The sequence below is a fragment of the Elephas maximus genome, chromosome 25 (genome assembly GCF_024166365.1).
Source record: "Elephas maximus indicus isolate mEleMax1 chromosome 25, mEleMax1 primary haplotype, whole genome shotgun sequence".
Taxonomy (NCBI): domain Eukaryota; kingdom Metazoa; phylum Chordata; class Mammalia; order Proboscidea; family Elephantidae; genus Elephas; species Elephas maximus.
This window is the reverse complement of record NC_064843.1, coordinates 33,369,007-33,381,628: the sequence shown is the minus strand read 5'-3', so window position 1 is coordinate 33,381,628 and position 12,622 is coordinate 33,369,007. Positions and strand designations below refer to the sequence as shown.

General features: G+C 45.8%; 1 protein-coding gene across 9 annotated transcripts in view; it reads left to right on the top strand.

Moving 5' to 3' along the window:
- The window catches only part of EPB41L1 (erythrocyte membrane protein band 4.1 like 1), a 143,654-nt gene that overhangs the window by 73,355 nt on the left and 57,677 nt on the right, over nucleotides 1-12,622 (top strand). For all 9 annotated transcript variants that reach the window (XM_049868836.1, XM_049868835.1, XM_049868839.1 and 6 more), the window contains one exon: nucleotides 12,102-12,292. In XM_049868836.1, coding sequence (XP_049724793.1) covers nucleotides 12,116-12,292 — 177 coding nt within the window. In that variant the 5' untranslated portion in view covers nucleotides 12,102-12,115. The remainder of the gene's footprint in view (nucleotides 1-12,101; nucleotides 12,293-12,622) is intronic.

The following is a 12,622-nucleotide window of genomic DNA, read 5'->3' as shown; positions in this document are numbered from 1 at the left end:
GGGTTTAGAAGTGTGAAGAGGGAGGAAGGTTGAAACTGCACTAAGATGCCTCCTGGGCTGGCAGGGCTGGTTGGGGGAGGAGCAGCATTGGGTGGGGGAGGCCAAAGAGCTCATGAATTCTGTTTGAAGCCTGGCAAGTTTGAGATGAAGGGCTCATCTCCCTTCAGTCATTTGGAAGGTTAGGCAGCATCTTCTTTGAGCATCTGGTTGTTTCTTTCTTTTGAATTTTTTCCTTTGGATGAATCCCCATCAGAGCTTTCTCTATAATAGCAGCAAATTTGGCCTAAGTGTCCAACAATAGGGAGATGATTGAGTACATTTTGGAACATCCACTGGATAAAATAATACACAGCCGTTAACAGCCACAGAAATACTTACCCTGACAGCATATGGAGCTGTGCATTTGCAAAGCTTTTTTGCATCCTTTATGCATGTCATTGCTTACAACTGCCTGGTGACAGAAGTGTGGCAGGGGTTAGATCCTGTGCATAAAGGACTTGAGGCTAGACTACAGCCTCCTTAAGGGCAGGGTAGTTCAGTGATTTGCAAATGCTTGTGGAGTGAAAGAATGATTGAGTGAACAAAGCAGAGGGGGAAATGACTTACCCAACATCAGGTTGGTAATAAGACCCCGGACCTGGGCCTCCTTCACCATGCATGCCATGTTCTTTTAACCTCACCATCCAGTGTCTGTGAGTGGAGTAGGTAGAGAAGTTCTGAGTAGGAACTTGGGACTTGCACTGACCAGGGCTAGCTGTTCTTATTAACTCTGGGGCCTTGGGAAAATAATTTATCTTTTTTTTTTCTTGTACTTTAGATGAAGATTTACAGGGCAAATTGGTTTCTCATTAAACAATTAATACATATACTGTTTTGTGACGTTGGTTGCCAACCTCACGACATGTCAACACTCTCCCCTTCTCAACCTTGTGTTTCCCATTACCAGCTTTCCTGTCCCCTCCTGCCTTCTTGTCCTTGCCCCTGGGCTGGTGTGCCCATTTAGTCTCATTTTGTTTTATGGGCTTGTCTAATCTTTGCCTGAAGGGTGAACCTCAGGAGTGACTTCAGTATTGAGTTAAAAGGGCATCCGTGGGCCATACTCTCGGGGTGTCTCCAGTCTCTGTTAAACCAGCAAGTCTGATCTTTTATTGTGAGTTAGAATGTTGTTCTATATTTTTCTCTAGCTCTGTCCAGGACCCTTTATGTGATCCCTGTCAGAGCAGCTGGTGGTGGTAGCCAGGTACCATCAAGTTGTGTTGGACTCAGTCTGGTTGATAATTAATCTTTTTAAGCCTCAATTTCCCCATCTGTTATGTGGATAATAAAGTACCTGCTTTTAGGGTTGTTGTCAAGGCTGAGTGGGATAAGGCATCTAAAACTCTTAGCATGGAACTAGCCCCTAATGAAGCATCCCATTAATGTTACTCAGGTGGTAATGATGATGTCATAATGTGGAAATATTTCTGATATAATTAATGTTAAAGTTTTTAAATTCCACAAAATTATGAGCACTTAGTGGTATAAAATTAGGTATCTACAAAGAGGTTGGAAGAAAACAGGCAAAAATGGAGTTATAGCATGTACTATGGGAAGCAAATAAGACTGATTAAAATACATCATTAGTATTATATTGATTTTTTTCTTTGGTTTTAATTACAAAGGAAATGTGTGAAACATTCTAATAATTCAGAAGTATATTCTCTCCTTGGCTCCCTAACCAAGATTCTTCTCTCCAGAAATAACCAGTGAGAACAGGGTGGTGTGTATCCTTCCAGGATATTTTCTATGCTTACATAAACATATACAAACCAAAATGGGGCCATAAATTACAGATTATTTTATGACTTGTATTTTTCATGTAATTACATATCAACTGTGTTCCATGTCAGTACATATAAAATCTATCTTAAAAATTTTCACAAGAAATATGTAGGAATACTTCTGTAATAAAATTTTTTTATGGATAAAGCCTGGTTAATTTGGCCAGTTCTCTGTTGATGGATATTTAAAAGTTATTCCCAGTTTTACTCAATTCCAAATAATGCTGACTATGAACTATAATAATGTTTAAACAATTAATGAAAATCAAGTGAGAGAAAGCCAGACTCTATGAGACTGTGCAAGTTGCCCATTAAGATATACCACTCTTCCCTTCCCCTTTGTCCTCTCTTACCAGTGGAACCCGAGGGGGCAAGAGCACTGAGAGATAGTCTGCTTGGAGTTGGCCTGTCCTGTGCCCTCAGAGGGTGAGGATGTCTCAGGGAATCCCTTCTTTCACTCACCCAGTATGGAGCTCATCTGTGACATTTTCAAATTCTCCTTTAGACACTATGAGCTGCTGCCTGGGCTTTGCTATACACCTTGAGTGTCCTTGAAAGAGTAATTTACCTTCTCTGGACTTCAGTTTATCCATCTGTATAGTAGTGACAGCCTTACTGATCAGGCCATCGCTGTCACTTATGGAGTATCTACTCCATGTCAAACACTGTGCCGGGGTGAGCTTTGTGTGTATTACCTTGCTTAATCCTCACTACATCCTTGGATATATGCCCATTGCAGTTGAGTCCATTGCAGCTCATAGCGATCCTATAGGACAGAGTCGAACTGTCTCACAGAGTTTCCAAGGCTGTAATCTTTACAGAAGCAGACTGCCACATCTTTCTCCCATGGAGAACCATCGACCTTTGAGTTAGCCCCTGAGCCTTTAAGCACTGTGCCACCAGGGCTTCTTTGATGTATAGAGGGTACTATTCTCATTTTATATGCTCACACTGGCACGTAACAGTGTGGTCACATAACAGTGTGGTCATGTAACTTGGCTAAGGTCACCAAGCCAATGAAGCCAGGATTGACACTCTGGCTGCAAAGCCCATGTTTGTAACCACTGTTCCACACTTCCTGTCACCAAGGCCCCATTGGTGAGGTCCAAGTGAAATGATGATTATAAAAGGATCTTGTAAATTTTAGAGCGTCCTGGACGTGGGAGGGTTGATACTGCTGCTGTTATTTCTACATCCAGAGCAACGGTAGCTTTGGTTACATGCTTTACAGCAAGTAGGAGATCGTGGGACGTAGCAGTGTTGAGGGGGCAAAGCACTGGACTGTGAGCCAGCACACCTGGGTCCTAGTCCTGGCTCTGCTCGCACTGATTAGCCATGTGACCTTGTCAGTCAGGTTGAGCTGGGGAGTAAGCTCGCCTATCCCCTGTGGCCCTTGTGACTCTCAAATGAGATAAAGTTTGGAAGATAGCCAGCACTGTACCCAGCTCCCACAGGGTGCCCTGCTAGAGGGGGAGGTCTCAGTCTGCCTCCTGCATAGTCATCAATGTGGTCCAAGAGGGAGGCGGTTCTCCTCCCCCCTCCTTTTTTTTTTTTTAGTTCTCCTTTTTGATGCTGTTACGCTGCAGTTCTGGGCATGTCACGTGGTCCCCAGCCCACAACTGCACATCAGTCTGTGACTCCGCTGTGGCACGTGAAGCCTTGGGGAAGAAGCCAGTGCTGACGGGTGGCAGCCTCTTCACGTTGCTTGGTTTTATTTAAGCCTCTGACAAATTGCCATCTCCCACTGCCACGTACAGCCCTGAGCACCAGTAAGAATGGCTGCAGGCTCTCGCTCCCTTTTAGACCCCTCTGCTGCCATTGGGAGGCTCCCGTGGCTGAGGAGCACAGGCCCCAGAGGAAGCTCTCTCAGCCTGCACCCCTCCTCCCCGGCATTTCATCACAGGCCGTCATTTCATTCATGTCCATCCAGTGATTGTCACTCGAGGAAGTGAATGTTCCATTCAGGGGAAGTCCCCGTGGGAAGTAACATCATCTCCAGCAACTGTGAGAGAAAGAACAAGCCTTAATAGGCTCTCTTTGTTTTTTTTTTAATTCTTTTCTGACTCCAAAAGTAATACATGTTCAGAGTAGAAAAATTGGAGAATTCAAAGAACCCCCTAAAAGGTAAAAAAAAAAAAAATCTGTAATTTCCCAAGGAAATGCTATTGTTAACATGTCAACATTTAGACTTTATAATAAAGATAAGAATATCTGTTATTTCTTGAGCACTAACTATGGGTGTTGACATGTGTTAAATGCTTTATGTGCATAATCTCATTCAGTTTTCACAGGAAACCTGTGAAGTACTTGAGATGGTCGTTGTGATTTTACAGATGAAGAAACCGAGGCACAGAGAGGTTAAGAGACTTGCTCAAGGTCTCCCTGTCTTCCGTTTTGTCATCCTTAACCACTTTGACTATACTGCATCTTCCTAGGGCTTCCTTCCTGCCCCCAATTCATATAGAAATGTAGTGTCAGAAAGTTTATTAGTGAGATTCTAGCAGAAAACAGAATTTCACTCAGTTCAACTGAGGAGAGGTTAATAAGGTATGGGTTACGCTACGGGAACCCACAAGGGGTATTTAACCCCAGAAACTAGCCAAAATGAGAAACTTAATGTTATCACCCCTCACCCTGAAAGTGTAGAGGAAGGGAATGGTGTTGCCACGGTTCAGTGATGGCTGGAACTGTGCAAGGAACTTTCACACTGGGGCTCAGTCACTGCCACAACCACAGGGAGGAAAACTGGGGAAGGTATATCCTGACCTCTCTCTCCTGCTCTCTGATTTCCTGCTAGCGCCTCCCATTGGCCAAACCCAACCATAAACCAGCAGGCGATGAAGCTCCAGGAATAGGCTATAGGCGTCGGCCTCCCACTTCATTGTACGGGGAATGGACCTGGGAGTGCAAATGGAGACTAACAGCCCAGGAGGCGTGATTCAGGGAGTTGTGCCCCTTGACTTCCCCAAAAGAAAGAAAAGTTACCTTGGTAACTGTGATTGTTGAAAACATCAAACAAAAAGGTCTCGCTTTCTGCCTAGTTTGGTGTTCTGGTGCTGTCTTAGTTATCTAGTGCTGCTATAACAGAAATACCATAAGTAGGTGGCTTTAACAAACAGAACTTTATTTTCTCACAGTTCGGGAGGCTAGAAATCCGAATTCAGGGTGCTGGCTCTAGGGGAAGGCTTTCTTTCTTCATCAGCTCTGGAGGAAGATCCTTGTCTCTTCTGAGCTTCTGTTCCTGAGCAATCTTCATGTGGCTTGGCATCTCTCTTCCCCTATGTCTGCTTGCCTAATTTGCTCTTTTTATCTCTTGCGAGAGATTGACTCAAGACACACCCTACACTAATCCTGCCTCAGTAACAGAAAACTCATTCTCCAGTGGGATTATAACCACAGGCACAGAGATTAGGACTTAAAACACATATTTTGGGGGGACACAATTCAATCCATTACAGGTGTCCGTTACACCCTACCCATCTCTCTTTCTCTTTCCTCCTTTCTACTACCACCTCTTCTCTTACCTGGCTCAGAATTCCCAAGAATACCTAGACAAAAGTTGTCGGTGTCCAAGATTTAGAAGAAACACCCTTGCTGCCTAGGGCGTGATTGTTCATGACCATGGAGCCATGTGGCTGTGTGTATCCTTTTGATGTTCTACTGTGTATATGTGTATAAAGGCTTGGTTCTCCTGTGTATGTCATAAACATATTGACATACTTTCCTTTGTATTTAGTGTGACTTCAGCTTTCAAATTTCGAAGTTCTTTTATTCTCTGTAACATCTTTTATCTACATGGCCCTGCTCTGAAGCGGGAGGATATTCTTCATTGACAAATGAGGAAACAGAGACTCAGAAAGGGGAAGTGACTTGCCTGGGACCATCAGATAGAAGTGGTAGCATTGAAACAAGAAGCAATGGTCTTGATTCCGAGTTCAGGGCTCTTCCCCAGTGTAATTGTCTCTTTCAATTTTGAGAAGTCTTTCCTTGACTCGCCTCACTCCTGGGAGAAATTAGCACAGTATGAGTCCCCCAGGGGTGCTGAAATGTCATGTAGTGAGAAGGACTTTGGAGTCAGAGAGACCTGGCCCAGCTTCACGAGCTTGGGCAAATCAGTATGCCTTTTTAAGGTACAGTGTCCTCACAGGTAAAATAAGGATGTTAATATCAGGATCTTGAGTGGAAAAGACAGATGCTTAAAATTGATTGGGAGAGGCTGGCTGGCTTGTAACCAGAAAGCCTCCTGAGGTGAACGCAGCCCAGGTCTCTGGTCCTCAGTTAAGTAGACTTAGAAATTGCCTTGCTGGTGTTCCATCCACCCATCATCCTTGTATTCATCCATTCATCCATCTTCCATTCATCTGTTGCCAGATCCCCTGGGTTTGAATCCTGGCCCTGCCATTTACCAGCTGTACCATCTTGGGCAAGTTACTTCACTGTGCTTTAGTTTTGTCTTTTGTGAAAAGGAGACAGTAAGAGTGCCTACTTTATAGGTTATTATGTGAATCAAATGAGTTAACCAATCGATCAGTGCCTGAAAAATAGCAAACTTTATAAATGTTAGCTTTGTTGTTGTTATTTATCAAGACCTGTGCTAGGCCCTGGGGACGATGGCAAACAAGGTAGACCAAGTTCCTGTCTTTATGAAGTTTATATTCTGGAGGAGGAATAAAAACAAATAGGTAAATCAATCAATAAATATACTCTCAATTTGTGAATTGCTACGAAAAAAATCCCAGCATGATATGACCAATAAATAATAATAATAAGGAGAGGGGCCCACTTTAGACAGGGTGGGCAAGGGGTGTGTCTTAGTTTCCTGGGGCTGCCATAACAAAATACCACAAGGTGGGTGGCTTTAAAGAACAGAAATTTATTCTCGTAGTTCTGGAGGCTAGAAGTTTGAATGCAGGGCATTGGCAGGCCTGTGCCCTCTGTTGGCTCTAGAGGAAGATCCTTCCTTGTCTTTTTTAGCTCCTGGCTTGCAGACAGATCCTCACACACTGTCTTCCCCTGTGTGATCCTGTTTCCATGTCTGTTCTCCCCTTTTATAAAACACCAGTAGAAAGGATTAGGATTAGGGCCCACCTTACTTCAGTATGACTGAACTGATAATGTTTTCAAAGAAAGACCCCATTTCACCAAAAAAAGTCACATTCACAGGTACAGGGGTTAGAACTTTAGCATATATTTTGGGGGACACAATTCAACCCATAACAGGGTGTATAGATTGAGATCTGGAGGAGCTCAGTGTCCTTGCAGGGGAAACAGTAAGGACAGAAGCCCCATGGTAGGAACAGACAGAAAGCCAGTGTGACAAGCCCACGGTCATGGTGGGGCTTGAGGGGAGAGGATGGGCAGTGGTGGGAGCTGATGCTGGAGAGATGAGCAGGAGTCATATCATGAAGGGACCTGTACCTTTGATAAGGAGTTTTTATTTTAGTTGGATGGGAAGCCATTGGAGGGTTTTAAAGAGGGCATCCAACTGAGGTTTTGAAAAGATCCCTGTGGCTGCCCTGTGGAGAATAAACTCTAGGAGGGCCCACGCAGCAGCAGGGAGACTGGACAGAGCTGGGACAGCTACCTGGGCACAAGTTGATAGTGGCTTAGACCTGGGCAGTGGCTGTGGGGATGGAGAAGAAGGAGCAAATCTGAGCTACTGGAACTCAGAGATGCTGACTCATGCTAACTCTGGTTAGAGAGTCTGATGTATAAACCAGATGCTCAGTTGGTTAATTTTTAATAAGTGGTACAACTCTGAGGCTGAGTGGATATCGTCTCAGCCAGAGTAGGACACCTCTCTGCAGGCCACCCAGATAGAAAGCCACGGCATGTGAAAGCGGCTTAGTGTCCCTGGAAGGCGAGCCAGGGAAGCCAGACTGGTTGCATTGCGGAAGAGTATCAGATGCTGACAACCTGCTGGGGCGGTCCCCAGGCCAGATTAAATGGGCATCCGGGACCTCTCCAGCCCCTCTCCTCCAGACAGAGCTAGTGTGGGCACTGTCAGCATTTACTTCTCTGGCTGACTTTTTCCCTTTCTAATCCCTTGTCAGTCTGGCCCTGCTGGCCTCTGTCTCTTCGAACATCTCTTTCTCTATCCATTCTGGCCGGGCACTTCTGAACTCCTGGTTCTTAGGCCATTCCTCAGTGCAGCTTCCCGTTACTGCCTGTAATTATAGAGCCTACTTCTCAGTGTTGTTTTATTGGGTGCATTCCATGCTGAGTGCTCTCTCTACATTATTTACTGAATCTCCATCATCACCCTGAGAGGGAGGTGAGGCAGCTGAGGCTCAGAGACGTGAAATCACTTCCCAAGGTCACAGAGGCAAGTAAGTGTCAGAGCTGGGCTTTGGGTCTAGGTCAGCCTGACTCCAAAGCTTGTGCTCTTAATCACTGAGCAGTGGGACCCCTGGTCTGCTGCCCCTCGAGGGCTCCATGAGGTGACTGTGTGTGAAGCCCCAGGGCCTGGTCCGCAGTGGTGCTCAGTGATGGAGCCTTGTCCTTCTCCAGCAGAGAAACAGTTCTGACTCTGTAGGGCTGCCCGCACCACCCTCAGCTCTTCATCTCTCCCCAGCTGTCCTTCTGCCAGGCTGTTAGGAGCCCACCTAACTTTACAGCTTCTCATTCTTAGGTATCAGGATTGCAAGGTCTCCTCACTGTTCCCTGCACAGCCCCACTTATTCCCATCTTGGGTGTTTGTCCACGGGGTCACTCAGCCCAAATGCCCTCCCCGCCATCACCTGTCTAAATTTTCCCTTTTATTTAAACCTAACTCTGCCCTCACTTTCCGTTCCCTGGCCTATAAGCATATTTGGTAACTCCCTGCCACATTGACCTCCAGGTCTCCCAGCTGTTCTGAGAGGCTGAAACATGCACTGGCAAATCTAAATCACATCCTGCCTGGGTGTTAAGTGTTTCCTGGGTAAATCTCCTCCTTCCGTTTTGGCAGTGAGCACTGCGCGGACTAGCACTTGCTTTCCCCCTGGGTCTCCTTAGTGGTGGGGCCACCCAGTGGGCTCCGCCAGGCTGTGTGACCTGGGACCTGGGCAGAACCTTGCTTACATGGCAGGCTGTGCCAGGAGCCAAGACTGGGTTCTTAGCCTGCCTTCTGTAGCCTAGTGAGAGAACCATGCTGTTATCCCTGAACTTGTGAAATAAAGGATTTCATCATGGGTTTAAAAAAAATAATAATGTTATTTTTCTTTGTAGTTCATTAAAATTATTTTTAACCTCTGCTTTTTTTTTTAATCATTCAAGGAATCTCCAAGTATAGTAGCGAACTCAAGAACTACAGCTAAACAGATAAAAGAAAAAATTAATAACTTGTTCTCCTGCTACCCAGAAATAACCATGGTTAATACTTTGCTGAATTTTCTGTATCCGTGTAGTGTATTTTGTGCTATTGATCAGAATAGGATCAATCGATACAAACTGTTTTGTATTATGCTTTTTTTTCACTCAAATATTTTCCATGACATTATTTTTTACATCATTGTTTTTCTACTCTAGAGAGTGAATGAACCATCATTTATTTAAGGAGCCCCTGGTCATGGGGTTCAGTGGTGGCTCATGCCACCCCTTGGCTCTCAGCCTGGCCTGAGTGTTTTCTCCTTTGAGGGGATTCTGTTGGGGTTGGCTTGGGGCAGCAAATGCAGTGGGAAGAATAATGGGCTTGGAGTTAGGATCTGAGGAGTCAGGAGGCTGGGCGGGGTGGCAGGTGGTGGTGGGAGGAACCAGGGAAGACCTATCTGAGGAAATGACTATCACTTAAGTCTCTTTTGCTCCCTGGGTCTCACCTGTGAAAGAAAAGGAGTAGATGCAATGATCTCAAAAGACTCTTGCAGCTGGAAGCATGAGGTATTCACTGCCAGCCGGCTCTGCTGGAGACCTGGGCAGAGGAGGAGCTGAATATTTAAGATTGCTCTCTTGGTTGCTTCCAGGGAGATTGAGGCCCAGGAAAGGTTCAGAGTGTGGGCTGAACACAGACTGAGGCCATCTGAGGGAGAGAGGAGGAGCTGATATGCCAGGCCCCTGTGCTGGGCCCTGTTCCTCCAGACTGCCTGGGCCCACGTGGATCCTGTGGATTCCGCTTCTCACAGCAGAAAACATACTGATTAGTCTGTGAATCCCTCCCCCACCACACACACACTATTTTTTTTTTTAAGCAAAATTAAGTAGGCATCTATTTTAAGAGTTGTTGCCTATAGGCTTTATATGGCATAACGGCCAATGAATCCCTAAGTGCAGGCTTAGAAAAGATCCTGAGGCAGGCAGACAAGTCTCAATTTGACTCTAACTGAGCTCACCTTGAGCAGCTCTTGTTGCTTTGTGTCTTGGCATAAAAAAAAAAAAAAGTTGGCACTTATTGTCACAGAAACGATGGAGAGCCTTTATTTAACTATGGCTTTAAAGTCCAGGGTGATAACATAAGTGGAAAACATTTCTGGATGGAGATGAGGCAATGGGGACCAAGGCCTTTCCTTCCTGATCTGACTTCTGAGCAGCATCAGTGACAACAGACCCTCTTACTGGTACTCTGAGCTTCCATTTACAAAGCACCACACTCATTATCCACTCCATGGGGATTGAGGATGCTCTTGACTTGTCCCAGGTCCTAGAGCTCTCATGTGGCTGAGGGGTGTGCTCAGGGTGACTTTTCACCTGCTGCTGTTTCCTATGGGCTGGGCTGGTGCCCCCTGGGACCCAGGAAAACTGAAGAAAAAAAGGAAGTGTGGGGCAGGGGACCTGGAGCAAGTGGGTAGCCCAGGGTGAATCTGTCTGTCTACCCACTGAAGGGCTTCCATAGTGGATAGAAGCAGGGTAAGGGGACCTGCCTGTCTAGTCTGGTTTGTTTTCATTTAATACGATGGATTTAGAGGAGAGTCTAATCTCAGGGGTGAGGGTTCCCTGCCTACTTTTCTGTTCCCCTGGTTTTAGCTCCAAATTCTTTTCTGGGGTTTGGGATCAGAGATGGGTGCTCTTGCCCCCCTCTCGCTCTCTTTTTTTTTAATTGTGGGTTAAAAAAATATTTGTTCATTAAAAAAAAAAAATAAATAATACCAAAATGTATAAAGTAAAAAATGAAGTTCCCTCTCTTATCTCCCCCGCTTCCTACAGAACTTTCTTTTTTTCCTTTATTCACTTCTGAATTATTAACCCCTTATTTTTTTTTTAAGAGCTATGGCTGCAAACCATAAAGGTTTGCAGTTCGAATCTACTAGGCGCTCTTTGTAAACTCTGTGGGGCAGTTCTACTCTGTCCTATAGGGTCGCTATGAGTCGGAATTGACTCGACGGCAATGGGTTTGGTTTGGTTTATTAACAGTTTGATAAGTATCCTTTCAGATCTTCTACTGCATGTGTATAAACACAAAGATATGTTGTTGAGGTTATTGTTCTGTTCTTTAAATGTAAAAATGAGACCATGCTTTTCTCTCTCTCTCCCTTTCTGTCTCTGCAACTTGCTTATTCCAACAGAGTAGCTGGGCAATGGGTCCTTGTTTCTCTCTGAAATCTGCTCATCTCTTCCAAAGGGAAAATGATAAGAATAGCCTATCCCAGAGTTAATTGCTCTAAGTCCCTCATTTTTCAGATGAGTCCCAGAGCGGTGAAGTGACTGCACCATTTGTGGCAGACCCAGAGTCTAGGCCCAGTTCTAGAACCCTGACTTTTATATCTTCAGGACCGTGTATTTTAAAAAGTGCCTGCCCATCATTTTCCTTTTGGATCCAACCTTACACCATCCCTGTGAAGCCAGTGGGGCTGCAATTATTGAGGTTAGGGGCATGAAGAGGCTTCCCTGAGTTCAATGCTGAAAGTCCCGGGAGCTCAGGGATCTTTGGTTGAGTTCAGTTCACCCAGTGTTTACTGAGAGGCTGCCCTGTGCCAGGTGCTGTGGTCGTAGAGACAGCCTGGCAGAGGGACCTGCCTGGAGGTGGTCACAGGCTGCCCCTTGTGTTCCTGGGGGCTCCCTGGAGAGACTTTCATTATCCCTAGGAAGGGCCTAGATTCCAGGCCTGGGCCAAGGGATTGGGATCCCTGAGGAGCTGTGGGCACCGGGTGGGAGGGGGGCCTGTGACCTCACTGCCACCACTAACTCTCACTTCTCACGACTCTCTCCTCATCCCCACTTTCTCTGTCCCTCCCTCCCTCCTACTCTCTGTGGCCCTTTGTCCATTTGTCTCCATCTGTCTCTCTCCACGTGTGGTTCCTGCCCGTCTTGCTCTGTCACACCATCGCTGTCCCTCTCCCCTGTCACATGCTCTTCTTCATGCCAATGCAGGCGTGCTGGTCACCATGACAACAGAGACAGGCCCCGATTCTGAGGTGAAGAAGGCTCAGGAGGAAGCCCCGCAGCAGCCTGAGGCAGCCGCTGCTGTGACCACACCTGTGACTCCTGCAGGCCACGGCCACCCAGAGGCCAACTCCAATGAGAAGCATCTGCCCCAGCAGGAAACTCGGCCTGCTGAACAGGTGGGTGGCTGAGAGCACCATGGCTGTCCTGGTCAGAGTGTGCTCAGCATGGGGCATCCCTCTTCTGACCAGCCTGGACCAATTCTATTTCCTCAAGAGGGAAGAAAGAAGGAAACTAAGATTTATTAGTGGGCTTTCGTATGTCGAGCACTATGCTAGGGTCATTGTGTTTGTTTTTATAATTAATTCTCCCAAACATAAGAGGGTAACTATTAATTTTACCATTTTACACTTGGGGAAACTGAGGCCTGGCAGGATGAAATGAGTTACCCAAAGTCACATTGCCATAAAGTGACAAAGAGAAGTCAAATCTAGATCTGATTTTTAAAA